The 27,941-nt window shown below is 43.7% G+C and overlaps 1 protein-coding gene across 4 annotated transcripts; it reads right to left on the bottom strand.

The window, feature by feature from the left end:
- Positions 1 to 1,714: 1,714 nt before the first annotated feature.
- On the bottom strand, positions 1,715 to 26,944 carry iqsec2b (IQ motif and Sec7 domain ArfGEF 2b). 4 transcript variants are annotated; one of them, XM_038723478.1, is made up of 14 exons: positions 25,130 to 26,944; positions 8,559 to 8,844; positions 8,046 to 8,363; positions 6,628 to 7,682; positions 6,352 to 6,513; positions 5,887 to 6,009; positions 5,612 to 5,778; positions 4,588 to 4,727; positions 4,388 to 4,513; positions 4,194 to 4,293; positions 3,943 to 4,104; positions 3,572 to 3,766; positions 3,297 to 3,346; positions 1,715 to 3,041 (listed from the first exon to the last, which is right to left on the bottom strand). In XM_038723478.1, exons 1-14 carry the CDS (start codon positions 25,588 to 25,590, stop codon positions 1,860 to 1,862), a joined length of 4,527 nt encoding a protein of 1,508 aa, XP_038579406.1. In that variant the 5' UTR covers positions 25,591 to 26,944; the 3' UTR covers positions 1,715 to 1,859. The 4 variants fall into 4 exon arrangements, with proteins under 4 accessions (XP_038579406.1, XP_038579407.1, XP_038579408.1 ...); XM_038723479.1 differs by lacking the exon at positions 25,130 to 26,944 and adding an exon at positions 13,530 to 13,644; XM_038723480.1 differs by lacking the exon at positions 25,130 to 26,944 and adding an exon at positions 8,960 to 9,771.
- Between the last annotated feature and the right edge of the window lie 997 nt (positions 26,945 to 27,941).

Here is a 27,941-nt window from a genome sequence, read left to right as displayed (position 1 = left end):
CCTCGTCTGGCATTTTCTCCACACCTCCTTAAAATCCTTTTAAGGATTCAGCTCTTCTTGAACTTCGCCATCTCTTTCAGTAACAGACTTTGTTTACTTTGTCCTCACCCATTCATTCTCTCCTAAATCAGAATATATAATTTTCCGCTGGTAATCAATGGCACTGAAGGTAAACCACACCGGTGCTCACCTCAAAAAAATAAAATAAAATGCGGTAGCAAAAGGGGGCAACATTTACACGAAGCCCACAGAAAAAAAGGGAAATACAGTAAATACCTGTAGGCTATTTTACATTCTTGACTCTTGTTATATTTTTAAACAAGAAGCCCTCAGCAGGATGTCATGGCACCAGAAAATGTAATACAAGATTTCTAAAAGTGGCAGAAGAGGGAGAGTTAGAAGAAGGTCATTTCTGACTTAAGACATCACGTGTGCAAAACCACAAAACCTCATGTAAAAAGCGTGCTTCTTCAAAACAGAAAAACACACAATGATCTGATGAGGAGGAAGTAAGCGTAGGTTCCCTGAGGGAATGGCATCTTCCAAAATCCAGGTCTTTTCCCAATTTCCACAAACAAGTTTAAACCTTTTTCCAATACTGGGAACCTTATACAAATCAAAGATCAAAAAAACAATTACTTAGATCCATTCTGTAAGTTCAAGTTTTGTTACTCACCCCATTTGAAAAATTGTGCCCGTGTTTACTCACAACCAACAAAACAGAAAAGGAGGAATATTGTGGTGTTCAAATAAATTTGAACAAAACTAAACCTCTTTCATTATTTTCAACACTCAATAATACTAATTATTATAAAGATGAACTCAATGGAAACCATGGTACTATGGAAATAAATCACACTTCACATATCAGAACACCCTCTAGTGGCTATGGCAAACTGAGGGAATTAATATGTGCATATACTCTCTATAACCATGTACAAACATCTGCTGATATAATTAATCACTGACAATATTCATCATACTCATAGCAGGTGTATTATAATATCGATAAAACAGCAAGAAGCTTCAGAAACATTCAAAATATATTATTGATTGTATCATTAATTCCCATACCCCACAAGGAATTCATTATAAAGCCAGATGGCTCCTGTTGACATGTAAAAGACCATTAAGCAAAAGACTGCCAGGAAACCGTGCACGGGTTTTAGAAGTCTGAGACAAAGCAACATATCTGAGGTCTTCTTTAGAAAAAAAGATGCCTGTCAGCAAAGCAGAACCTGCAAGAATGAACGGGGACATCATGAAGCCAAGTAAATTATTGCAAAGTCAAGGGACATTTTTTTGCAACTCTCCGCTGTTTTTAATGCCAAACTCCACTGGAATGCATTTGGTGGTTTAGTCTTTATTTACATCCCCATGTAAGCAGCTGGATATATATGGTTTCATATATATGTTTTTCCAGTGTCACATTATCACATCTTGATACTGTACATGTAAATAGTCTCATACAGACTCAACTAGACTTCAAACAATTAAAACTGAGGCAATAAACTTAGATATAGATTTATTTTCATCTTAAATTATATGGCTATAGACTTTTTTGATAATGTGTGTGGAAATGTGAGGAGTGTTTGTTCATGTGGATGTGTGTGTTTCTGTGTGTGCAGGTTTCAAAGATGTGTGCACATGCTATTTAACTCTAGCTGTGCTTTTTATCTCCACCTACATATGTGGGAAACGGAGGTGAAAGTAGCAGAGACGAAGCAAACTGCGTTTCCTCTTGTCACTAGCGCTGCTGCTGTTACTTTCTGTCCTGGCAGACTTGGTCCTAGCCCTAGCTCTACCAACCTCCTCCACTTTATAATCAGACCTCTGACCCCTGGGGCCCCACATCCTGCTCACACCACGGTACTTATCCGGTTGATAGGCTTGGATTTGGAGCTGCCCCCTGTACCTGTCGCTCCAGCCCCTGTCACCTGCGGCCCCTGCTGAGGCTGCCCGGGGTGCTGGGGGGGGTGAGGGGAGAGAGGTGTAAGAGGGGTAAGGGGGGACGAAGGGGGGGGTAAAGGGGAGTGTGGTGGGGGAGGGGGGATGGAAGAGAGAGGAGGGTACTGGGGCAGATACTGGGCGGCGGAGGCTGCGTGATGCGCATTGACGGTGGCGGATGGTAGATTGTGGGGCAGAGTGCCGAATATGAAGTGTGTTTGATGGGTGGAGTGGCTGGCTGGGTGTGGTGTGTGCACGTGTCCGGGATGGGTTTGGGAGTGTGCATGTGGGTGCGGGTGGGAGTGAGACATGGTTAGTGGTAGTTTGGCACCAGGGCCGCCGCCCCCTCTGATAGAGTGTGTGGGCTGCGCGTGGTAAAGGGCAAACTGTGGGTTCTGGGAATGTTGGGAGAGAGGAGAAAGGGGGGGGGGACATCCCACCACCATGTTGGCGTAACGACCCGGAAACCCATGCTGGGAGAGCTGGGAGAGATGGGCCAGCTGCGGGTGCTGGGCGTGTGGGGGGCCAAGCGGTGGACGACAAGGTAGTGGGCCTCTCTGTATAGTATGAGGGGGCATACCTTGCAAAGGAGGAGGGACAGTTTGGACGTGGTAACGATGGTGATGGTAGTATGGTGGTGGGGGCTGCACGGTGGCCGCGTGACAGTACTGTGCGTGCAGTGCCTGGATCTTGGAAGGTCCCCCGTCCAACTGGCACAGGGATGAAGGGGAGTGAGGTGGGGGCCCTCCCGTAGTCGGTGGGGGGACAGGTGCGGGGAATGGTGGCCCCGGTGGAATAAGGGGCCCTGGTGGTTTGGCGCGTTTGCTGCCGAATAGGGAGCCCAGGAAGGAGCCGCTGTTGTTGTTGCTGCTCCCCCCAGGGCCGCTCCCCGCTCCTGGTCTCTCTACACTGCTGGAGACTCCCCCAACTCCTGTCCCAGCAGTGGTATGTTGCTGCCCCGGCCCACCCCCCACCCCCGATCCGGGGCTCAGGATGGGGCGGTGAGGCCGGAAGTCTTCTGTTCCATAGCAACCAGGCATCACACCTGGCATTGGATAGCGCTGGTGAGGCTGTGGGCTGCTAATGATGGAGCCCTGCGAGGATACAACATGTTTTATAAAAATGAGGATTGCGCTACAGCCCCTGAGGTGAATGACATGCTTGGGCAAGTATAAACACACACAGCCATGCAAAGGGTGTCAGCGCAGGACAGATATATGTGACACACGCACATGCATGTACATGCACACTGTACACACACTGAGCGTGCTCAGGAAGGTAAAGCACCAGTGAGGGGAAATGCAGGTCTATTAAAGGTTACAGGTCAACATCTAGTCTTTGAGACTTACTTCCATGGTACTGTCAAGAGAACCAACACTGTTCCTGCGACCACGCTTCCCTGCACCCCACCAGGAAGAGTCAGGTTAGCAAAGAGTAAAAGATTGGAATGTTTGTTCACATTTTTTTTTTAAAGATAGGAAATGCATAAGCTGTGTCTTAATGTCAAGTGAGAAAGATATAGTAAATGAAACAGTAGACACTGTAGAAGCTGTGCAACCCAATTCAACCCAGCTGACAGGAAGGAAATGGAACTGACCCCGTCCCTGAGGTGCTGTTGTCTCACCTGTGTCCGATAGGTCCCTGAGAGATGAGCTGAGCGCTGTGCGTTTGAGACCCTCACCCACTGAGCAGTTGTCATCAAAACTTGTCCTTCCCAGGGTGCCATTCACAACATCGCTCTTCACACCTACGCCTCCTCCAACCACACCTCCAGTGAGCAAGCTGGGCCGCATCACACCTTTCTGTTTCTCCAGCTCCGCTGTAAATAAATACCAAGGGCACAGGAGAATTTAAAATAAAAGGGAGACACGGTAGAGAAAATAACAAGCCACACACTAGAACCACAAGCACTCCATTTGTGGTTGAAACCTGTACAGATCATCATGCCCACTAAAGGTATTGTTCACAGTAATGACCAGTAGATGGGGTACTTACACTCGACTCTATATTTCTCCATCTCTTGCACTTCAGCAATACTCTCCCTGAGGTCGCTAACAAAGCGGGTGCGGTCTTGCTGACTGGGTGCCATAAAGATGATAAGAACCTTCCTCTCCCCACCCAGGACTGCTGAAGTCAGGCGGATACCATGAGGGTAGTCTGAAAGATGCAGACAGAGTGATATAAAATACTTCACAATCATAGAGTTAAAAAGTTGAAATGTGCAAAAGGAAAAAATGGTCTCTTACATGAGTTCTGAAACATGTGTACTTGCATCTCAACCAAAGGGAAAGATTGTCTGAAACTATAAGTCACTGAGGTTTTCTTCTTCTGGAAGATTTTGGTCACCTGATGCACAACATAAATGGGATATTTCTTTACAGGGCCAATTAAATAAAATATATTTATTCTCTGCCACACTTCCAAAATTAATGAGTCTTACCACCAGAAGGTCATTAAAGAGGAAGACCTCTCGTTGGTGCACTCCTGTCCTCTGAGGTCTGTTAGGGTCAGGAACCTCATAGAGTTGGCAGCAACACACCAGCCTACGATGGGGAAGGGACAGCACCTATACAGACAAATAATAATTATTATTAAAAATGACAAAGCCCATATGTTGCCATATTCAATTACAAAACTCACAGGCTTCTTGCCCACAATGACTCTCTCCACTGCCTGCACTTGGGACACGTGGTCATCATTGGTCCGTAGCTCCCATTTCTGAATCCGCTGGTAGATCCCAACCAGCAGGTCCCTGGGTATATCCTGACCATTGTCAACGCCTTGGGTGGAGACAGGGAAAGGGAGTGTTTCAGGAAATTATATTTATCAAAAATGTATTGTACAATCATAAATATTGTGAAGGTTTATTGTGATATTTCCCGACGTATTTGAAAGCCCATTAAGCCAGTCCAAATGAAATCATTTTAAGTCATGTCTGTTTGTAGTCAAAAAGAATGACAATGTGTTTTTAAATTGTATTGTTAATAGCTTTTGTTTATTAAAAAGGAAGAATAAGTTCTTTGGGGAAATATCAGAAACGCTCCTTTTCGTCTCAGCTGGATGGCGGGTGTCTGTGTTTGATTGACGGCAGCTAAGCTTGCAAACTGACATTAGAAATGTGCTTTTTCCCGTGAATGTCTGTTTAGACGCTCGTTCAACAAGCTAAGGTGCAGGACAAGATCTGTGTTCATGTTTGTAAGTTAGATAAGAAGGCGACTTTAGCCGGAAATCTAATATGGGTTGTTGTTCAAAGTCTGTGGCTCTCATGTTGTGTAGCAGGCTGCTGTCTGGCTCAGTGTGACCGTCTGCTCTGCCTGTAATAGAACGTTGACGTTACTGCTTTCTGCAAGATTTGACTGGCTTCATCAAAATAAGGTCTCCGTCTACATAGAGGTATCAGATTAATGCAAAACTGGGGTGTTCTACCATGAAACCAAACTCTTTTGATTTCTGAATTTTTCCTCAAAAACAGAACAAATGATTTACTAAGCAGATACAATATATGCTGTAGAAATGCGATTTCATTTCAGCTGGACTTTAAAACTTCTACTAATGCATGTTTAAAAGGCTCATTACCTAGGTGATTGTTAAAAGACAATGTTAGAAAGACATCATTAATACTGCCTAATATGTGTTTCATAAAGTGTATGTGTCTTTTCAGCACCTCTCAAATTCTTGATGAAATCCTCTAGTTTCATCTTCCTCTCAGCTTTGACGTTGGGACTGTACATATCTGTGTTGAGGAGGATTATGGCAAAGGCCAAGATGAAGATAGTGTCCGGGTTCTGGAACTGCCGAACCAGAGTCGGATTGCACACACAGTATCTCTGACTGCGTAAGAAACACAAACAACGTGTTAAAACATCTTAAATTTCAGTGTATCTTTGGTTATCTATCATTTTCTCTATTGTAAACCCACTGTATCCAACACATACACACCTAAAAGCCTCTATGAGCCTCTCCACTTTTTGGGCTTCTCCTTGAACTTTAATCTGAGCCTGGAACTTCCTGAGAGCGTCGTCCAGGTCCATACCTGAGAAGTCCATCTCATCCACCACACAGCTGAAACACACACAGCAGAGGTCATAGTGTAACCTCTCCTATTGCACACCCTGGGAACTCAGCAGCATTCATTTGTCAATGCAGATTGCAGAAGTCAGGTCACATGTGTTTACATACCGTGTGTGTGTGTGTGTGTGTGTGTGTGTGTGTGTGTAGGGGATCGGAAGATCAGGTGGTGTGCATATGCTGATCTGTGTTTTGAATACCTTTTTTCCCTTGTGAAAATACAGATTTAGATTCAGCTCAGTCTTTTTGACATGTTTGTCTTACATTTTCTGATCTATTACAACTGTCCATCTAAAACAATCTTTCTGCTTCTGTGCTTTCTATTTCCATACTCACTCTAAAACATCTTTGTTGAATTGTTTCTGTCGGTTTCCCAGGAACTCTCCAATCATCTGCCTGCTGAGGCCTTTCCTCTCCAGGATGAAGCGAGCAATCCCAACTGGAGTGTCCGATACAAAACCTCTCTCTATCAGGTACTGGATCCCTTTCTCTGGCTTCCTATAGTCAATGAAAAAGAACTTTCTCACTACAACTTAACCAGTTTAATTGTATGATCGCCATAAAAATGGTCCCTATGGGTACTTCTGTTTATTAGTACTACAAGCATCTTACTTGTTGAAGAGGTTGAGGCCTATGCGGTATTGGCGTCTCTGCACCACATCACTGTTGAAGGGCGGGGAGTCCCAGCTGTGGCGGCTTTCTCTCTGGTAGGTCTGTTTTCCCAGAGGTGGCAGAGGCTCCCGCAGGCTGTCCTGAGATGACGAACCAGAGCTGCAATTTACTGTCTCATTGGAGTTGGTTGTGGAGTTGAGTGAGTCGTTGTCTCCGTCCGAGCAGCACGGCTGCTCCAGACCACCGGTGGGCATAGCTGTAGAGGAGGACGAGGACAGAGGGGTGGTGGGGGGTTGCTGGGGGGAGGAGGAGGACGACGGTGTGTCAGGGTACTGATGGTGGTGGATAGGGTGGTGGTGATGGTGGTGGTGGGCAGCCACCTGGTGAGGGATGTGTGTGGGTATCGGTCTGCCAGGCGCCCGGGTTTGACCCTGGGCAGCTGCTGTGGATGTAGGGCGGGTGCCTGTGTTGGGGGAGTGTTTCAGGGTTCCCTGAGGGGAGCCAGCCCCTACCCCTGGCTCCTGCTCATAGACCAGCTGTCTGGTCAGAGAGCCACGATCGGAGCGGTCACTCATGTCCACTGAGCTGTCACTCGGCGGCTCAATAGTGAGAAGAGGCAGATGTGCGCCCCTTAGACGATAGTCCCTGCACTCTGTACATGGGGTGCTGCGCCGACTGTTACTGCTGCCCCCTCCCTCAGTGTCCCTGCTGTCCTCGCGCCCTCCAACACCACCGCCAGGGCCCCAGTACTCTGTATCTGTGCTGCTGGGTGCCCGATCCAGGGACAGCGGGGATGACGGCATGCCATCATCCATGTAAAGTGTGACGTCACTGTATGAGGTGGCGGTACTGTCGCCATGCATACTGAGTCCTCCTCCAGCACCCCTGGCTCGTTCGCCCAAACCTCTTTGGGAGGAGGGATTGCTGCTGCTGCTCCACACGCACTCCCCAAAGTCTTCACTAATCCCTCCACCCTCCCTGCTGCCCTCCTGGGAGTCATCGCGACCCGCGCGGCAGGTAAGGGCATCATCTATGGAGTCAGCTAAGGACTTTACCTAGTGGAAACAAAAAGTGGGGTAGGAGCTCATCATCTTTCTTGTCGGAAATAAAACTTGTTATTATAATACATTTGTTACACATCTAACAGAGATGTTTAATAGGCTTAAATATAAAATTCAGTGGGTCTATAGCTGGTGGTGCCAGGTGCCTGACAAGATTAGATAAGTCTTTTCGTTTGCTTTGTCCAGCTGTTAGATGAGTTGTTTAGGCTTTTCTTTCTGCTCCTTTGTTTGTTTGTTTCTGTCACTGTAAAGACCTTTGAGACGTTCATGTCATAAAGAGTTATATAAATAAATGAACCAGTAAGAACTTGACCACTTTAAAGCCCAGCACACACATAAAACCCACAACACTGTTACCTGTTTGGAGAAGGAGTCCTCTAAGTGGGTGTAGTCTCCTGGGCGGTCTGGGTCAGGGGAATGAGGAGGCCCTATGGCCACACTGTGGGTGAAGTTCGTCTGTGTCTGGGCCTGCTGCGGAGGCTGTCGCTCATCAAAGGAATACTGCAGTCTCATGTTGGACAGGATGATGCGACGTGTCATGCGGCTCTCTGAAGCAGAGCTTCTGAGACGCTCAAAGTTCTTGTTCATGCGATACTGTCTGAAGGCTGTCTGAATGGTCCTAGCTGCTCTGCGACTTACAAAGGAGCCACCATACTTTCTCTCCAGCATCTCCACCTGGCAAAGGTGGGGAAAAGAAAAACAAAAAAGGTAATGGATTATATATTCACTGTCTGGATGTCCTCTACCCACGTACCCCAACTGAAAGGGCTCCTTAATCTACATACTATTTGCCCATGCTCATGGCTCCTAGGAAACACCAAACATTTGCAACAAACTTCCTCTGACCAACAGCGTCCTCCGCATTGATACCTTCTTATCTTGCAGATCTGTTGAGAGTTCATAGCTGTCTGAAAGGGCCTTGCATCTCTTGTTCTCCTCTTCCTCTTGCTTGCGGAGGGCCAGACTGGCAGGTTGGTGCCGTGTTCGCAGTGCCCAGGCCAAGCTGGCTGAACTGGAGGAACATGAAGGGTCCCTGGATCCGGAGGGTGCACTGCTGCTGTCAGTGTAACGCTCTGAGCCACGCAGGTAAGGCGTCTGGCTGAATGAGCTGTCTTTGTGTGTGCCCGTCTCTGGACCCTGGGAGTCCCCTTCCACGCTACAAGAGAAAATGAACAGAGTCAGAGTCAGAACATATTATACCAAACACATTGAAGTGTGTTAAGTGCAAACTATGTAGAATAGTATTTAAGAGCTTACATATAAGGACTTACATGTAAAGTTTAGAGCGGCGTGGAGATAACAATCTCTTAGTCGAACTCATGGTGAACATAATGTGTATCACTTGTAAATTCCTATTGTTTCAAAGCAGTGCCAAAGCCCGAGATCTGATGGCTTTTATTGTCTATCTTGTGAGTTGATGATCCTATAGAGGTAAAGGTCTCTACCCTCTATCTCATTTCTTTATTGAGTCTAGAGGATGAGTTAATATACTACTACGTTTATCCAAGCGTTCTAGTGTTTATGGACTGCCCTTTCTGTTTCTCACTTTCTTGTTCCTTCTTTCAGTCTCTGTCTTTCTCTGAGTGTATCCCTGTCTGACAAACCCAGCGGCGATAGCACATTTTGAGGAGTCATCAACACACTCCTCCAATGCCACGTACCAGCAACACCATACTGACAGGAAATACCAGGTTGTTATGTCAGCAGCAGGTGTAAAACATGCACTTCATCACACTATGAAATATCGTGACAGAAAACACATGCAAATAACATCTCCTCCCACATTCACTCTCACTCAGTCTATTACACAGAAGTAATAGCAAGCAGCTAAGATTTGCAGCCAAATCACCAATAAAGTTCAGCTGGATTCAAATTGAATCAATCCTATTTGCATTGAGCACAGCAATAACCACAAAACTTATCAGGATTCAAGAAAGTCCAGAAATCCTCCAGTGTCCTGTTTCACACGTTTGCCCAGACAAAATCCACCCCAAGTCAATTAGTCAGCCTGTGTTTGGGAGAACAACTGCAGTCACATGCTCCTGCCTACATTTCCTCCTTGTGTTAGCCGCACCCCCTTCAGTCAGCTGTGCCTTGTCCCCATAACAAGGCATAGAGTACAGAGCTAGGGGTCAGAGATGTGTGGGAGCAATACATTCAGCACATGAAATATGAACGCAAATATCGGCAGTGAAGCACTGCTTGTGTGGTTTCCGCCTTTTGCATAGTTTAGGCTCTGCGTCACACATTAATGCAGTTGATGAAAAAGAACTGAAATGGTGCCTTGTTGACTTTGACCATTTTTGCTTTGAGTGGGTTAGCTAATGTCCTCTTCCTCCCCTCCTTGAGTTATTACTGTTCCACTGGATTGCAGAGACTTCCTGTGTTAGTGTTTAGTTGGTAAAAACAAGACAAGACGGAAAAGGCTCCTCAGGGTACAAGGAAATAACTTGTTGGCATTTTAATTTATTATGGTAATATTGAAATTCAAACACCACATGCCCGTTCCTATACCAAGAATCTTTGCAGTGGACATAGGGGAAGCCATTGTACAATGCAGGGTCTTTCAGCAGGACATCCTGTGCCTTCAAGCAGCACATGACCTGGCTAAATTATTGTTGAGTCTAACAACAACACAGACGACAACTCCATTATGTTGCATAATGCAAGAGTCATGCAAAAGCCCAGTTTTAAAAAGACACAATCCTGACATCTACAGGAAAGCACATATCACTACAACTATGCTAAGTTGTAAATATTTAACAGCAACTCCACATATTTATATTTACATTTACACTGTTTGCAGGGATTTCATCACAACATTAACAAGCTGTGCTTTGTTTCCATTCTGAGCAAATTAGTTCAGAGGAACAAGTTGTTGCGCACAACTCCATCTCCTCTTGAAAGTTTTTTTTTCTTCTTTTCTCTGTGCAGCATCATTTATCATTCCTCCTCCTCTGCTCCTTAAATAGAGAAATTGAGAAGAGGGAGGGGGGTTGCTTGGTGACGGTTGCTGTGGGACCTTGGTGGGCGTTGAGGCAGTTGTTAGGATGAGAAGCATAGTTGCCATGACAATGTATTGACTGTTATCACCATTGAGGTGGGTGTTGGAGATGCTCCACAGGTTGTGAATGACAGTCTACATAATACTTGTCTTGTTATGAAAACACAGATAAAATAACATGCCTGTGCAGAGTGAACTATGCAAGACAGTTAGTTAGACAGTATTGTCTAAATTTGTTTATGAAAAATGGAATTAATCATCATGAATTAATCATCTACTTTTAGTACATATTTACGTATTGTTTTGTATTAATTGTGTGACTAGAAAATTCAGTCTTCTTTAGAGCTGCTTAAAACTGCTCCTTGAAATGGAATGGATGAATGGAAACTAGCCACATGAATGCCTCTGTGCATTGACAACAGGTAGACACATGCTGGTATTCACTGTAACTTCCTTACATTCACATCAGCAGGACCAGATTGTATTTTCATTCAACTGAGTTACAAAAACCTTAAATACATGCAACGCAACATTAAAGAGCCACAAGCCTAGTTTCATAAATTTGTCTCTGAATTTTTCATAGCTGCTCCGTGGATTGATTTGACCTTATAAACTCATCTGTTCACATCTCATGAAGAAAGAAAATCAAAACAGTTCAGACAAGGATGATATTTTCTGCAATGGCTCTTCTACCACTGAATCAGTGATCATCTGTATGGATTATGTGACAGTGTCCACAGTGATTTGTGTAAATATCACAAATTTCAATTCCTTCCTCTGAGCATTAGGAGGAGAGATATTTATTAAATGTCTCAAGTTTGGTAAAATATTTCAAGCAAAACAAATATTTCAAACAAAACAAATGAATTCCGATATATTTTCCCTGCCACCCACCTCCAAGCGTGCATGCATTAAGACTTTCATTTAATTTTGTCAAGGCAAGCCAGGCAGTAAAATGTGGTGAGAGACAAGGTGTTGATGATATACGAGTAAAAAGTTTGTTGTATAAAACATGAGTGTGGCCATATCGCAGCTGGCATCTGTACCTCATTACTTATGTAAGAAACCCAGTATTCCTGTTACAGTGCCAGAGAGAGGTTCTCTCCAGAGGCTCCCTTATAAAGACCAGCCCAGAGTTTCACTACCTCCAAAGATTTAATTGGAGCTGAAACAGATGGTTGGAAATAAACAGGAGAGTGATTGCTGATAGTGTTAAAAGAATAAAAGACATGGGCAGAAATTGACAAGAGCGGCAATGACAAAAATTGAAAACTGAATTGGGGGTGCGCGCAGTAAAAGTACAATGTCAACTCCATGCAGAACCCTGCCAGCTGTCCCTCGCTCATATAATATTGATGTGCTGACATTGTTTGTGTTTGTTTATGAAAGAGCAGCAGTAGGTCTTACTGTGCCATTGAACCCACAGCAGGACATTGAGGCTGGTGATTAACCTCTCTGCTGCCTGCCCTGAAGATGACAATAATTGCATCGATCTGTCTGTTGACTCATTTCCACTTGAGCATTGACTCACTGTAGTTATCTTTCATATCTTTTCTAATCTCTTCATGTTCAACTTTTGTGTCAATTTTACCATTCATTGCAAAGCGTATCAGAAAATAATTCAGAAAAAAACAGCCCCTGCGACCCAAATGTGGACTATAAATGATAAAAAGGAACACAAAGGCCTACAGACAGCTTTGGTCATGTGATAATATGCAGAGATAAAACAGTTTTAGTCATGTTTATCATCATGAAATAAAACTAATACCGGAACTCTCTGTATGTTATTTGTCACATTTCTTTCAAATGACCAAACAGAAAGGAAACAATCACATCATTCACGGTTCAGATTGGCACATTCTTCCACCGCCAACACTCTTCTGCCATCACATACACACACACTGTTAACTTTCTGTGAACCGGACCCTTCAGTTCAAAGCTCAAGCACGCTATATGGTTTTGTCAGCAGAGTACGCTTCATGTTGAATCCAGGTAGTGCATTAAGAGACACAAGCCTTGTGACACTGTGTTGTTTGCAGGGCTACAGAGTGATGTAGCTGACAATTGGTAGTGTTTTTAAGCATAAAATGATCAGATAAATCTCTGGCACTGAAGCAGAAAAGACTGAGGAGATTTTGTGTAGTTTAGACGGTCTTGTTTATACAATCTTGTAGAAAAAAATATGTAAACATTGTGCCTTCTCCTTTTACAATGTACAGGTAGTTTGCCTTTTCATGTCTTTTGACTGATTCACTTGAGCGGGTATAGCTAATTTGGCTTTTGTAGAGCTTGGTAAACTGCTGACAGCTGACCTCCATCGAAGTTGAAGGTCATATCCTCCTGACAGGCATCCAAACTAGTATGACAAACCTTTGTAGAAGAGTTTGCCATTGTAACCAATTTACTTACTAGTTAAAGTCATTTTTTCAAGAGGCCATTATGTTTTTTGTTCTGCTGCTGTATATGCATTCCCTCAAGAGTGACACCCATGACAGATTATCCACTGTGTACACACGGGTATCTCTCAGAAGCCCATTTATCATCCTGTCCTATTTATAAATAACAGTTACTGAATGAAGATTCTCATTAATTATCATCCCTCAACATACAATATTTATCTGTTGTGTCAATCTTTTGCTGTCTGTTTACCTAAACACAGCACACAGACTGGCGATTACAGTTCAAACCACATCATAGGCACTACATCACTGCAGCAGAGGCCACCATATGAACACACCAGTGTAATAAGCAACGTCATCTGTCACTGGTCCCAAACTAAATGCTCTTTTGTGACAGTTTTACAAGTGAAAGAAAAGTGAAAAAAGCTGAGCTCTTACCATGCTGCTACTGTCAGAGAAAGGTCCCAGGCTAACTGGAGCAGCGTAATAAACACACCCTCTCTCTCCCTCTCTCTCTGTGACTCGCACTCTTTCATACACACATGCACACACTTTCACATTCTCTTGCTTGCCTTGAAAAGCTGTACAGGCTACATTCTTGACAATCTTTTGACAGCTTTGAATGTCCTCCCTGCACCAGATCACTGATACCAAATCAAACACCAAACCAAGCAAAACCTTGTCACAACAGCGTGGATAACATGAACAGACAAAGAGACACATAGAAGACACACAGAAGAAATGGGCAGTGTGGTGGCTCAGTTGTTAGTACTGCCGTCTCACAGAATGTCCTGGGTTTGATTCCCAGCTCCAGTTTCCCCACACCATCCTAAACATGTATGTTAGGTAAAGTCTCCTGTCCAAGGCACAAGGCTTAAAACTGGAGTTTGTCCCTATGCGTTACACAGAGGCTGCATTCTGCATCCTAATACGTACAGTGTGCTATGTATGATTGAGTACATAAAAATAACCTGACTTGATTAGAAGAGATTTATGTACTGAAAAAGGGAGAAATATAAGTATGTATGTTGTTTTCTCTTTTCCATTTCCCACTTGAGATCAAAATGTGTGATGGGACACATCAGTGATTAACCTTGATGTCGGTGCTGTCTACATGAATGCAGGTGAAACAAGGACAAGGAAGCAAGATAGTGTGTTGAAGCAGCTGAGATGGACAACATAGCGTTAAGTTGGAAAAAGAGACATAATCAGTGTGGATGAAATTGACTACTAGGACATTTGTTTTGTTTTTTTAAATGCAATATATATGGCAAGAACAAATTGTCAAATAAAAATGTTCTGTAATTTGTAAGTATTCTGAACTCTAGATGTAAATAAATTATGATCTCTGTGGTTCAGTAGTTCATATTGCTGCAGTGTACACAGTTAATACATCTCATGAGAAACAACATCATGATTTACCTTTACATGAATGATTACACACTAATGCACACTGAGCTCATTTAGAAAACTTTACGAATTGTGGCTCAAAAAGTGCAGCAATATGGTAATCAATTTAACAACAATATAACGGGGTACATACTGTGTATTCTACAGGGGAAAGTATTAACATTCAGGGATTATGCACATCACACAATCGGTTTATATAACTAAAAATATAACATTTTTATTGTGTATGGATAAGTACATTGTGCTTGAGGTGGAGATGAGTCACGTGGGTGTGTACAAGCAACATTCCAGCATGACTGGAACGTCACAGAGAATTATAACATATTTCACCTTCATGCATTTAAAATGAAAGGAATGACTTCAGGAACTACAGATCTTTCTTCTTTTCAGAATTATATCAACAAGCTAAATTGCTTCTAGATCATGAATAAACATGATGATAGGTGAGACAATAATCCGATGTGTAGGATCAAATGAACATGTTAAACAAACTGTATACAATTAATGTCTTTACAAAGGAGGCTACCTTCTCTGACATTGCATGATGGTTAGTGATGGGACTGTATAATGATTTGCACAGACAACAGATCAGAACTGACATGACTTAACTAGCAGATTCAAGATAAGCATGAGTGCGACAGTAATGAACAGACGATGGTTATGTGTTCTGACAGCTTGTTATGGCTGCAAGAAAAGAAATAAATAGCAAAGAATACAGAGAGAAGACAACATCAAAATTCTTTAAAATGTGAATTAATGCACAAACCATATGATACATGAATAAGATAGCACATTTACCAACAAAGACTACAGGTTGCATGCATTTCTGTTTTTTTCCTTCTAAAACGCTTTGGAAAGACTTTGTATTTTGGTACACAGTGAGGTCTCCGTTTTCTGGCAGCAAAAGCTGTGATAGTCTTTTCACAGGTAAATGGGCGAGTGAGTAGTTGTGAAGGCAGTCACACCTCAGCTCAGCGAGAGGAGGGGCTACTGCAGCCTGAGGCAGGACAACAGAACTGATGGGCGCCCTCATCCTCACCCTCCTCTCTTGGAAAGCAACACGGGACGAGTCACAACACAGAGAGAAACACAGGAAGGCAGACAGACAGGAGAGAGAGAAAAAGAAAGAGGAGGACAGAGTGAAAAACAGCATGAGACACAAAAAAGCAGAGGAAGCAGAAAGCAAACAGCTTTTATAAACACTTAGAGCAGGCTGTATGTTTAGTTAAAACAGGGACATAACAGGAATAAATGAAGCCATTTGAATTTAAAAAATGGGTTTACCATACACTATGTATCTATATCACAGCTGCCTAATGCCATAAGAGGGCAGTGTTGGAGCATCATGCGCTGATGTGTCTGAGAACAGCATCAGGTGGAGGATAAATGAGGGAAGGAGAGAAAAGACGGTGAGAATTCACCAGGTTCACTTGTGACTCAGTCCATAGCTTTTTGAAGCTATGCTCCCTCTCACTCTTTGTAAGGAGCTGTGTGTTTTTCAAGCTAGTAGAACTCTAGCTATTAGTCACACCTGGAAGTGGTAGGAGAGTGAAGTGTAGGCTCTTAGGAAAGGAGGGGTGCAGAAAGGTAAAGCAGGATAGCAGGATGAATTGTAAAGAAAGTGACAGTGAGCGAGAGAGAGAGAGATCTGGAGGTCATTGAGGACTGTTGTAGCTGACTTGCAAGGCTTCTTATGGGGTTGAAGGGTTTTTACTTCTACTGTGTCGTACTCACTGTACTCAGGCCCTGCAGTGGCCCTTACCTCTCTTCCTGTTGTAAGGTTTGGTCAGTAGAGGGGCAGCAGTACTGATGGAGACTGACGAAGCTGTGAACAGTCAGACTGGTGGGGAACAGAGCGGCATGGGCAGCACTGCCCCCCCGACGTAGGAGTGTTGGGAGCCGAGATGGGCTGCCCTGAGATAGACGATGGCCGGACACTGACAGGAAGGACCAGAGAAGGACGACACACACAGAGACATGGAGAAAGCAGAGAAACAGACACACAAACAGTCAACGCCAAAGCAGAAAGAGAAACAGAAAAAGAAGAGAAGAGAAAAGAAAAGGAGAGAAAGACAGAGCATTGATTTGAAGCTGCACATTGATAGTGACAAATCATAGAGCGGCAATGGTAGTACAAGGGATGACACATTTAACAAGAGAAAACAGAGGAAGATGTGTGACAGTTTGTACAGACTGACAACAGCAAGGTGACTAACATCCTTGAGAGACACACCCTCACAAACACCACAGGTTTTTGTTGAAATCAACTCCTGGCAGAAGTTCTCAAAGCCAGAGCTGTTAAATGAGAGTTCTGTGCAAGAAACTCTAAGCACTCTCACTCACTCACTCCGCTCTGATGGATTATATAAAGCTCTATACTGGTCTGCAGTGGGGTTCTTCTGTGGATCATCCTGTGTGAAAATGCAGAAGCACTTTCTCTAATGCATTCAAAAGTGCACATATACACAAACGTCTCTCTACTCTGGCAGGAATTAGAGATGTTATATCTGCACATTGTGAGTGAACAGCTGAAGAGTGAGCAGTGGTTGAGATTAGCATGTAAATGGCTGGTTTCTCACTGTGGCCAGCTGCTGTCAAGGACACGCAGTCCCTGTCATTTTAGCATGGAAACACTCTCAGACAGGCACGGGGACAAAGACAAGATACAGCAACGAGTGTGAGAAAGGAAGTGAGATCCTCTAACACTAAAGCAGTTTACTGTAGTTTACTGGCTTGTTCTCTGGCCAGCTGTGTAAGACAAGGCGGCCAAACTGAATTTCATAATGTGTTATTCACATGAAAAACAGTGGTTGCATCAAAGAAACCTAATTTTGTTAGAAGCCACAGGCAATACTGTTAAAGGATAAGTTTGGTGATATTCTGTATTGTCCATTAAACCCATGAAAAGACCAATTAACAATAAAATGATCCCACTAGCAAGTGTTGCCTGTGTAGCCAAAGTCTCTTAACAGCTCATTTTCATCTAGTGCCATAGAGCTCCATTGTTATCCAAAACTATTAAAATACATAAATGAGCCACACTTGCACTAATATTGTACTTCATTGCCATCAACATGGGCAATATAGTATTATAATTTTAAGTAAATTCTCACAAATACACCAATTCCACAGCTGAAAATAGTCCTCAACAAATACAGTATTTAATACTCTCTGAGTAATGTCTGCTAAAAATGACAGTGCCCAGCTGTTTTAGGAAATTACTAAGCCTTTATTTTTATTTAAATTAAACCACTATTTGCACAATCAATATTCTTCTATGATAATGTGAAAACAAGGTTATAATGTGAAAGGTCTCACTCGCAGTGATCACAGCAAATTATCACTTGAATCTGCATCTCCCCTTGGCTTTATAGAGCTTTATATTAAGTTTTAGCATATTGTGTAGCCATCCAGCCTGCAACAGCCTGTTTTCAGCTGTTTTCAGCGAAAAAGCCAGATATTTCTCTCAGAAGTTGGTACAGGCCAAAAACTGAGCTAAAAGAGAGTGAATATTGGACTTACATTCATCAGGTGACCAAAACACAACTCCAAATGAATAATAATGTTGCAGGATGTTTGAAAAAAAGATCATCATTTCAACTTAAAGTGTGATGATATGTCAGTGCTATGTACACAACTTATTTCTGCTGCTCCCAAGTGACCTAAAAAAAACTTATGTTATTGCTGGTTTAGATTCATCTTCTGTAGGAACAAACGGGATCAGGGCTGAGGACCACAGACAGGGTAGGGAAGAAATATTGAGAGACAGACGACTGCAATGTTGGTTTTGGTTTTTGTCAATATATTTAATTTAATAAATTAAAATATGCTTGTTCTTTAATCCTCCTGATCACATAAGCTGAAATCTTTTAAAAGTTTTTTTAAGGATATAATCATGTAGGCGTAGAGCTCGTTTTCTTAGTGCAAATGATAAAAAGTTCCAATTAAATGAGAATAAGCTGTCAGTGGCTATTTTAACAGCTGTTCTACATTGTCAGTTTCAAGTCCGCGCCTTGACAAGATGCGTTTCAGACTTAATTTACAAGGCCAGATATTTTGTTGCTAAATATCCTGACAAGATGTGACCTGCTCGTTGTTCATTTCCCTTTATTTTGTCTCTGTAACACAGAGAAACGAGATATTCTCAACAAATGAATCCGCTGACCTGTTCAGCTTTGGGTGGAGTTGTGAAGCGAGGCAGAGGTGCTGTTATGTAAGCCTGAGCCATCCTTGTACACTCCCAAGATTTGTACTTTAACGGTAACTAATGCCTCCTGTTACAGTATCCCCAGTGTGGTAAATGTTGACAGGCTCATCTAGGATCTGATTTTTCCTTCATGAGCAGTTATGCCTGAATCCCAGAGCACCATAAAAAAAATAGACACACAATGCCCGATCGTCCTCCTCCTTCTTCTACTCCTCCATAGAAAAATAAAACACACATACTACCCACACATACTCTTAGTGTGTGTACAACTCTTTCTGTCTTTAGCAGGTGCACATGGAATAACAAGATAATAAAGAGAAGAGATCAAGATACAAATTAACACAACACGGGTCTATGATACTGGTGAAGAACAGAGAGGACACAGGAAGTAAAAAAAAAAAGTGGTACATTGGGAGAATGTGTGAGGTGGCATGTATTTAAAGCGGTGAGTTGACAGAGGCTGGAGGCAGGAAGAGTGGGAGGAGAGCGAACTACATGAGAGTGGGAGAGGTTGAATACGGAGGAGGGCAAGGGTGAAAATAATCAAGAGAGGAGGAAAGGAGGGAAGAAGGACTGAAAGGGGAGGAGGAATGTGAAATGGAAACAGGATGTGGAGTGGTGGTTGCTGCTGGAATCAGTGTTCCCTCAAACCAGTGCAGTGGCATGGGGGTGTCAGCGTGTAGGTGAGTCTATGTATAGATTAGCGAGGAGAGTAGGAGCAAGGCTCACATGCAGCGATCACAGAAAGACATCACCAGCAATGTTGTGGCAGGCTTTTTTTTTTTTTTACCTTTACACACCACAACAACTTCCCCGGGTAGCACTTCCATTTCCATCCGCATGGTGTTTCTGGGGTATAATCTGTCCAATCTTTCCAATTCAGCCACGGTACGCCCCACTTCAAATTGTGCTTTCACTGGGTTTTTTTTCTCCGCCATTGTCTATGAAATTAAGAGTGTGGGAGCGCACTGCGTCATGCCACCTCCAGCGTGTGACCCACCTGACTCCTGCTGACAAACAGAGACGTTTGATAACCACACACGCTGCATTGTAGCCTAAAGTTAAGTGTGTGTTTATACCCCCCCCCGCGCGCCCCCCGCCTAACGCTTGAGTCTCCTGCTGCTTGGCAACAGTGCGGACTGCCTGTGTGGGCGTTTGCAGTTGAGTGCCAGGCAAAAGCACTGACAAGGAGGGGCACAGTCACAGTTACGACTCAACTACACACACCATGCACCTGTGTACCCACACGTGTGACTGCTTGTGTATAGGTGTGTTTATGTTTGAACTGGATGTGATTCACCCAAATGAAGAACAATTAGACTTCATTTAAATGTGATGTGGGAGACACAGAAGGAGTAATTCAAGAAAGTAATATCCCTGCAGATCACCAAAGGGATATTCTGCAAAGTCTGAAACAGATCTCGATCATAAAGCAAGACTAATTGTCTGTGGTTCCCGGCAAGAGAAACCACATCTCAACTTCTCCATGAAAGAGAACCTGTAACCTGTGATAAATAAAACGTGGCAGCACTCATCTGTCTTCAATACGTATCTTCCATCCCCATCAAGCCGTCATTCAATCCTGCTTCTGTCTTTCACCCTGCTCCTGCTCCCACTCCTGCCCTCTCTTCTCTTCCCTCCCATCTCTCCTTTCTGTGTCTCTCGCCCACAGAGTTCTTCACAGAAGAGCTCACAGCGTTCCCACGGTAACCAGTCTCCCTATTCTGCTCCACAGAACATGTGCATAAGTGTTTGACAAACATCCCGCCTCAGAAGTGCCACTTATCTGCGTTTGAACGGGAAAGACAATGAATAAAGTTATAGTAGCAGCTGGGAAAGACGGGGGTGCACCTGTGGTAATTAAATGCTGACCTACGGAGTCCAGAGTGAATCGTAGAGGGAGTGTTATGATGCACACCATGTCGGGGTAGGGTTGGTGGGGGGGCATAATTAGCTACACAGGGATGTTTAACCCACTGGTGAATGGACAGGCGGCTTAGCACTCTGCCCTCCTCGTTAATAACAAAGCAAGACTGCTAATCTCTGTGCTAATGTACCACGGCTGTTGTCCGGACACAACTGCCATTTAAAACAAAGCATAATAGGCTGCTTCAAACTGACAAGGAGGCCAGATGGAAAGGAAAATGTGAAAAGGTTGCGCCAGGATCAGGATATTTAGCAAAGTTTCTTTGCCACCCCTGGATAGATGAGGGGGAAAGAGGGAGAACGGGTGGATGGAAATGCAATATTGTAACTGCCTTGAGCACAGCTTTACAGTTTACAGTTTCCACAGCAACTATATTTCTCACAGCAATCCCGCTCCAAGGACACTTCACTTCCTGTGAAAAACTTTACATCACAGCTATTCATTTGTCTCCTTACCATTTAAAGAGAGTCAGGGCATGATGGTATATGCAGATTGAGGGTGAATGAAAAATAATTGCAGACGAGGAAGCAATATGAATGACAGAGGCAAGGTTATGTGTCTGGGGGTATAACAATGTGCTGCTGAGACTCTTTAGCTCAACTTATTGTAGATGGTAAACTAACAATTAACCTTGAGTTTTTATTCTGTCACATAGCCCTTTTGTCTGTCGCTGACGTGATATCTGCTGTTTCTGTTACCACATCTAGTTGTTGCACAATGTAATATGTAAATGTAAATTGTAAATCCAACTTAACGTGTAATATTTATTGTAATTTTTTTTTTTTTTAAACCTTGCATGTGTATTAAGCGTAAAATCCTGACTGCCTCACTGTGCTGAATATGACCATCTGCAGAGAGAGCCATGGTCATATGGTCAGTCTACTCTGGGGATGAAATGCAGGCATGGGCCACTGATACTTGAAAATATGTAGGCTATCTTCATGACTCTTGAATAACATATGACTAAATATAAAAGATTTTTCATTTGCACACCGTATGAAGCAATGAACACAAAAATGGTGACGAGAAGGCACAAAAACACCACCCACATACGCTTGCCTCCCACACACACACACATCCATCATTTAAATTTACGTCAAGCTAAACTGCATCACAGTAATCATCAGCACTGTTGCGATATTTTAATTCGGGCCAAAATTAAACATTGTTTAATGCACTACGTATCCTGAAATAGAAATTATACTGGGAGAGTGAGATTCTTGAGTTCTTGAAAAAAAACGTCAGCTGCAGCTTCACTGTATTTCTTCTAGAAACTCACTGTGAGTCCAGAGAGAATAGATTATCTCCCATCACATCACACAGACTGTTTGGGCAGGTCAGTACAGGCTCAGCTGAGCTTACCCACACATTCGCCTGGGGCCAGTTCATTTCTCTAAGTTGTATCTGCGCTAGTTATTACAGGATGTTAAATACTGCTCAAAACGCCCCAAAATGACCACATAATACGCACTCTTTATTAGCGAAATGAAAGAATATTCAAATCGACCTAAAAGGGAACAATAACTGTGCTTCAGTTAATAGCAGGAGAAAAAGCGGGTGAGCAAAGATGGGAAGAGAAAGAGAATAGCACAAAAGTAATTTCTGCAGCTTCTCTGAGTCATATCTGCAGCAGTGGGAAACAGAAACAGCGAGGGGGAGAGAGTGAGTGTGTACGTGGGTATGTGAGAGAGACAGAGTTTGAAAGAGATAGCAAGAGAGAGAAGGGGTGGAGTGGGGGTTGTAAAGAGGATGGGGTTATGTGTAGTAGAGCTTCACTAAATTAGCAAATTAAGCTCCTTCAGAAACAAAAGTCCATTACCGTTCGCCATGTTCCCCAAACAGAATTAATTTCAGTGCAAGTAGAGCACATGCCCACAATGCCCTGTTTGGAGAGGGAGGTGGATGGGGAGGGATGATGGAACAGAGAGACGAGCGGAGACACAAGCACCTTCACGGGGCTTTTTGGAGCTTCTGAACACTCCCACTGTGACAGCGAGAGTGAAGTGAAGAAGGGAAAAGATAGCTCGAGTCCTCTTTTTTGCTGTTTGGCATTATATAATAATACTGCTCTGAGTGTCAGCACCACTGGAGCTGTTGCCAGGGCCTTTAGCTGACCCTGCCTCTCATCCTATGAGCTGTATGAGAACAGCTGCATACGTAGCACATAATGAAGGGCACAATCTCTCACCCATGTAGAGAGAACTGTCATATCATCATAACATGACAGCCTGCATCGCCGTGTCACGTTAGCTGTCTAACGAGCATAGCAGGTTAGATCCTACAATGCGCACACACCAAACACACACACACATATACACACACACAGCAGTAATTATCACCCCTGGGCTAGTGGTAATTATACACTGGTCACACTAATTAATCTCTCATGCACTCTGTGTGTACCGTCCCTCTTTCACACATTTTTTGTGCACTCACAGTAGCAAATACATAACATAGAGATACACTCTCACACACACACACACACACACACACACACACACACACACACAGATACATAGGCTGATACAAAATGCACTTGCTTGACCTCTCCCAAAATAACAACAAAAAAACATCTGCCGCGCTCACAGCGAGCTGTGGCGATGCCCTCAACCCTGCTGCTTCTTGGTGGAGGAACTTGATGTCAACCCCCCCCCCCACCCCAAGGCATCAGACTCACATTGTTCACACTGCCATTAACAGGAGGAGAGGAACGGAATAGGGTAGCATTTGGGACTGCTGTTTACAGCGTACCGCTGGGAGGAAGAAGAGGAGAGGAGTGACTTTTGTTTTGATGCAGTTGCTGCACGCATGGCTAAAAAAAAAATGGGGACAGTTTATTCAGTTTCCTTGTCCGGAATCAAGATTGTTACGTGAGGCATAGAGGGCACAGGGCAGAGATGAAGACTCCTGCTGGAGGAACAAAAACTAATTGGAAAAAACAAAGGCAGCTCTCTGAGCCTTGCCTTCTCTGGCCCAGACTCCCCTATCCTCTCTCCCTCCCTTACACACTCTGTTGACAGATGGCAAATCAGTGTGTGTGTTCCACCTTTTCTCTTTTAGACTGAGGCACACTGTGTAAGGTCGCCCAGTCACTTTCCTCCCCCTTGTCATCTTTCTCCTCTCCCCATCCCCACTCCCACATCTTCCTTCTGTCTCTTCCTCTGATTTGAGCCATATGTAGAGCGTCACAGGCACTGACGATGAAGAAATGCATGTTCCTATCTGATCTTTCATCAGAGGAGAGGGTTTTGTTGCTGACCTAAGCTAATAGGCCAGTTTGGAGTTAGGCTGAGTCACAGCCAGACCGGCACAATATGGCTCTACTGTGCGGGTGACTCTTTATTAAATGTGACACTTCATATGATACGCTTGTCTGAGCCTGGATCCAAAGTCAGCTTCAACTGCTACAGGGAGTTAAAAAGGGAGGATCAGCAAGATCTACATCTGCAATTCATCATTGCATTTAACACCTACATAAATAACTAATATGTGCTTCTGTCTAATGACTAAGTCACCCATAGGGATGAGGGGATCGATAAGGGATTTGGCTAAGTCTAAATCAATCATTTCTGGAGGATTGGGACAATAATAAAACAGAGAGTGAGCAACATCCAGAAATAATTGCTGAGATGATTGTGTGTAGAGAAATGTTATAACATACATAAGGACCGATGGTTTCTGTCACTAAGACTGAACCCATATATTACATTTCACTGTGTACTTATTCACATGAATTGCAGCCTACTCACAAAGCTTAATGCTTCCGGAACAAAAGCCAACTTTTTCTGTGTATGTTTGTATGCGTGGTTAAGAAAAAGCGAGGACAGATGCACTTGCTGTTTGCCAAAGCTGTGTTTCCAGCTCTCTAACTTCAGGTCAGCCTTGAGTTTGAGGTAGAAAAAAAAACAAGAACCAGCCTACAGTTCGGAGAGAAGAGGAAAAGAAAAACACACTTCTGGCAAACGGTGGGTGGATTTTTCATACAGAAGGGTTTCACTGGTCCAGAAATTTCAGAACACCCATAACCCTCCGGCCTGGACTCAAGTTTTCCACAGCATTCTACTCTGCAACTCCAACACACCTCATATAACAGACTGTGATCATTAGAAAAATCAAACTCTCTGCAGGCAAAATTACACACAGCATGATGAAATGGACACCCTGAGCACTTATCACACTACCCATAATCCTCCAGTATGCTGCATATTTCCTTATGGTGGTGTATTAAGACATCCCTTCTTAGGTTTAGACCCATTACTGTGAAGATTATCTCTGATGACTAAAAAGGCTGCAGCCTGTCATAATGTGGGCTTAGCATATAAATGTTCTGTCACATTGAATGTTATGCGGACCGTGGTCATCACTACAATTTAGAGCAATCTGCTGAAGATCACTGACATTCCTGTAAAATGACATAAAGCCATCATTCACTCATCTTTCACTGGTGGAAAATAAAACCAATAGTGGAGGCTTCTGTGTTAGAGAAGAACTTACTTTCTGCGTATGGTGGAACTGGTGTTGGTGTCTGTGCTGTCGGTGCGCTCTAGCCGGTCTCGCTCGGTGGTGGAGGACCCGCAGGAGAGACCTCGGGTCAGCCTGGTGTGGGTCCTCCTCTCCCTGCTGGGCCCTGCAGCTGTGGCTGATCCCGGTGTCGCCTGAGCAGCCGATGTGCTACCACTCCCGCCACTTGCGCCACCACCACTGCCATGATGGACGGGAAGGGACAAAGGCTGGCTGTGGTTGTGGTTCTGTTCAGGGGTGTCCGAACCAGGTGTCCGTGGACTGCGTTCCTGCCTTAGGTCCTGGTTCTCTTGGCTGACCCGGTCCAGCTGGCCCTCCAGCTCCTCGATGCGCCGGCGCTGGGTCTCCAGGAGCTTGGCCTGGCTCTCAATGATGTTGTTGAGCTCCAGGAGGTACTCCACTGCCCGGTTGGGGCTCTCTGGGCTGGTCTCCATGGTGGGAGCCCTGGCTGTAGGGGTATGACCACCACCAGCCACCACCAAAGTTTCGACCCCGTGGGGCCGAGAGCCACCCCCCCCACCAGCCCCGATGAGTGGGGGGGAGGGAGGGACCAATGAAGGCTCTACTGAAGATTAAATAATTTCTTCAGATGTTCAGAAACAGGAAGTCACAGAGATTGAGAAGTTCAGAATGACTACATATCCTCAAATCTGAGGGCAGAAATGAGCATCATAGCATCTTAATAGCAATAAAAAATGTTGCAATGGCGAGAAAAGAGTTCAAAGCTCAAAAAGAAGCTCAAGACACTGTTGATTGTCAGATTTTCTGAAGTCATAGTCATTTTGAAAGACCATGGCAAATCAGCATGGACCGGGTCAAGAACTTGGGGCATCATGATGAATATTAATTCATTAAGCTAAATATGTAAAAACAGACTGAGATTAAATGAAGATGATCAAAGAACTTGAATGAACTCCAACTTGCTTTGACGGCTCTGAGCAAAAGAATATGCAGAGGAACAAGTAGAATATCAATTAATCCACTGACCTGTGACAAATCATGCTCATTACCTTCAGAGCTCTGCTATCAGCTTTTAGTTCATTATAAAACATCTCGTATACATCTAGCACTCTTTAGCCTCCTCAACATTCAGGGGAAGGGGGGTAGGGGTAATGGGGAGGGGGTGATGCTATGTATGATCTACCACTAATTATCAGGCACTGTCAATCATTACATAACACAGAGAATGCTGCTCCCTCCCACGTTGAGTATCCCCGCAGTCTATCAGCGTCGCTTTCAACCCATGGCTTGATGTGTCTTTATAGCACAGAAAGTAAGCAGAGGTGGCTTACGAAGTTCATTCTTGAGGTCCGAATCCTCCCCTCTGGTCCGACAGAACTACATCCTACTGCTTTAAATTCACATTAGTTCCCAAAGTGTGTGTGTGTTTCTGGGCTTTTTCATCCGAGGATAATGCAGAGTTTACTTCCGCGACAGGCATTCATAAACACTGGTCTTGGAAATAAAAACGTGTCACCTCTTAAGGACCAACAACTATCCGGAATATTTCTGACAGTCCGAAAGTCTCAATAGGATGTGCCAAATCTTTAAACTGTAGGCTACTTTCGTGTTTGCCGCTTTCGGCGCTGATATGAAATCGGTTAAAGCGAACAGGTTGACTTATTTCCTACTTATCTGAGACGAGTTTCCGTAATGTCAGGTCGGTAATCCACGCGGGAGTGCAGCGGAGAGTCTTCTTTGCGGTGGCGCAGAAACACGGAGAGGTTTCGCTCCTTGAGCGTCTGAATTGCAGCGATGCGTGCGTCTTTTCCTCTGAGCGCATCGCTGTCAAGCGAGCCACAATGATATTGGACATCCGGCCTACAGTTTCAAAATAAAAGAGAAGTTGTATGAACAAAATATTGAGTACAGATGGAAAAACATATGCCTTTATAGACAAAGCTAAATAAACCCAACTAGACTGACGAGCTAATGAATAAATGCGGGTTAGGCCTATAGGCTACAAGCTTTCATGTTTTGTTGAGCCATTTCATTGAAATTTGACATTTTTAAATCATCATTTAACTCAACAGAAAATGAGTCTCGCCTTCCCCTTTTCCCAAATCACACCATTATAGTAATTTCTCATAAATTACTCTACACAGCATCCAATTTATCATTTGGGTGAATACACAATTTAGGGATGCAACAAATAATGAGCAGTTTTCAACAAAGGCTGCAGATAACTTGACAGTCTACATATAGATACAATTTTATAAAGTCCATTTTCTTTCAAATTATTCTAGAAAATGTCTCCATGGAAGAAAGACTTTATTTATCAGCGGACAGATATTTTATTTTGAAGGTACAAACAGAGTCTCATTGTGCACCTTTGTTTCTAACTTTCCACACTTCAGGAACCCTGTTGAGTGCCTATGAATCCGGAGTACAAATGTAGAAAACAATATTACACTGTAATGCAATGCCTGTAAGACAGTGAACATCTGTTTAACATTTTGCTATCGAAATGTAGGCTATAAGCTTGATTTGAAGTCGCTTGAACAGTTAAGGCCCGCTCATTTAAGTCCATTCCTTCCTGACTCCACATCCTGTGAGTGCAGCGCTGTTATCACTGCGGTGATATTTTCTTATTGCGTCTGACTCGAACAGAAGGATGCGGCTTAAGACAACATGAGAGAAAGACAGGCCTCAGAGCGATGTTATTTTTAGTGGCAGTACTTAAGTGCTCATATCTGAACTGAGATACTGGCTATAAATTCACCAGCTACTTTCTGTGTATGGTAGCATACGTCTCACACAGGTGAGCTTGCTCTGCTGTACGGTA

The sequence above is a fragment of the Micropterus salmoides genome, unplaced genomic scaffold (genome assembly GCF_014851395.1).
Source record: "Micropterus salmoides isolate LMB-PRFRI ecotype aquatic unplaced genomic scaffold, ASM1485139v1 Ms_hic_scaffold_16, whole genome shotgun sequence".
In the NCBI taxonomy this organism is placed as follows: Eukaryota; Metazoa; Chordata; class Actinopteri; order Centrarchiformes; family Centrarchidae; genus Micropterus; species Micropterus salmoides.
The sequence above is the reverse complement of the archived record's forward strand: the minus strand, read 5'-3'. Positions and strand labels throughout refer to the sequence as shown.

Coding starts and splice junctions, on each gene's coding strand:
- iqsec2b (XM_038723478.1), bottom strand. CDS start 25,590: ATGGAGACCAGCCCAGAGAGCCCCAACCGGGCAGTGGAGTACCTCCTG. Junction 4,294..4,387: donor TCTTTAATGACCTTCTGGTG/GTAAGACTCATT, acceptor GTTGTGCATCAG/GTGACCAAAATCTTCCAGAA. Junction 3,042..3,296: donor CTCTTGACAGTACCATGGAA/GTAAGTCTCAAA, acceptor GTATCCTCGCAG/GGCTCCATCATTAGCAGCCC.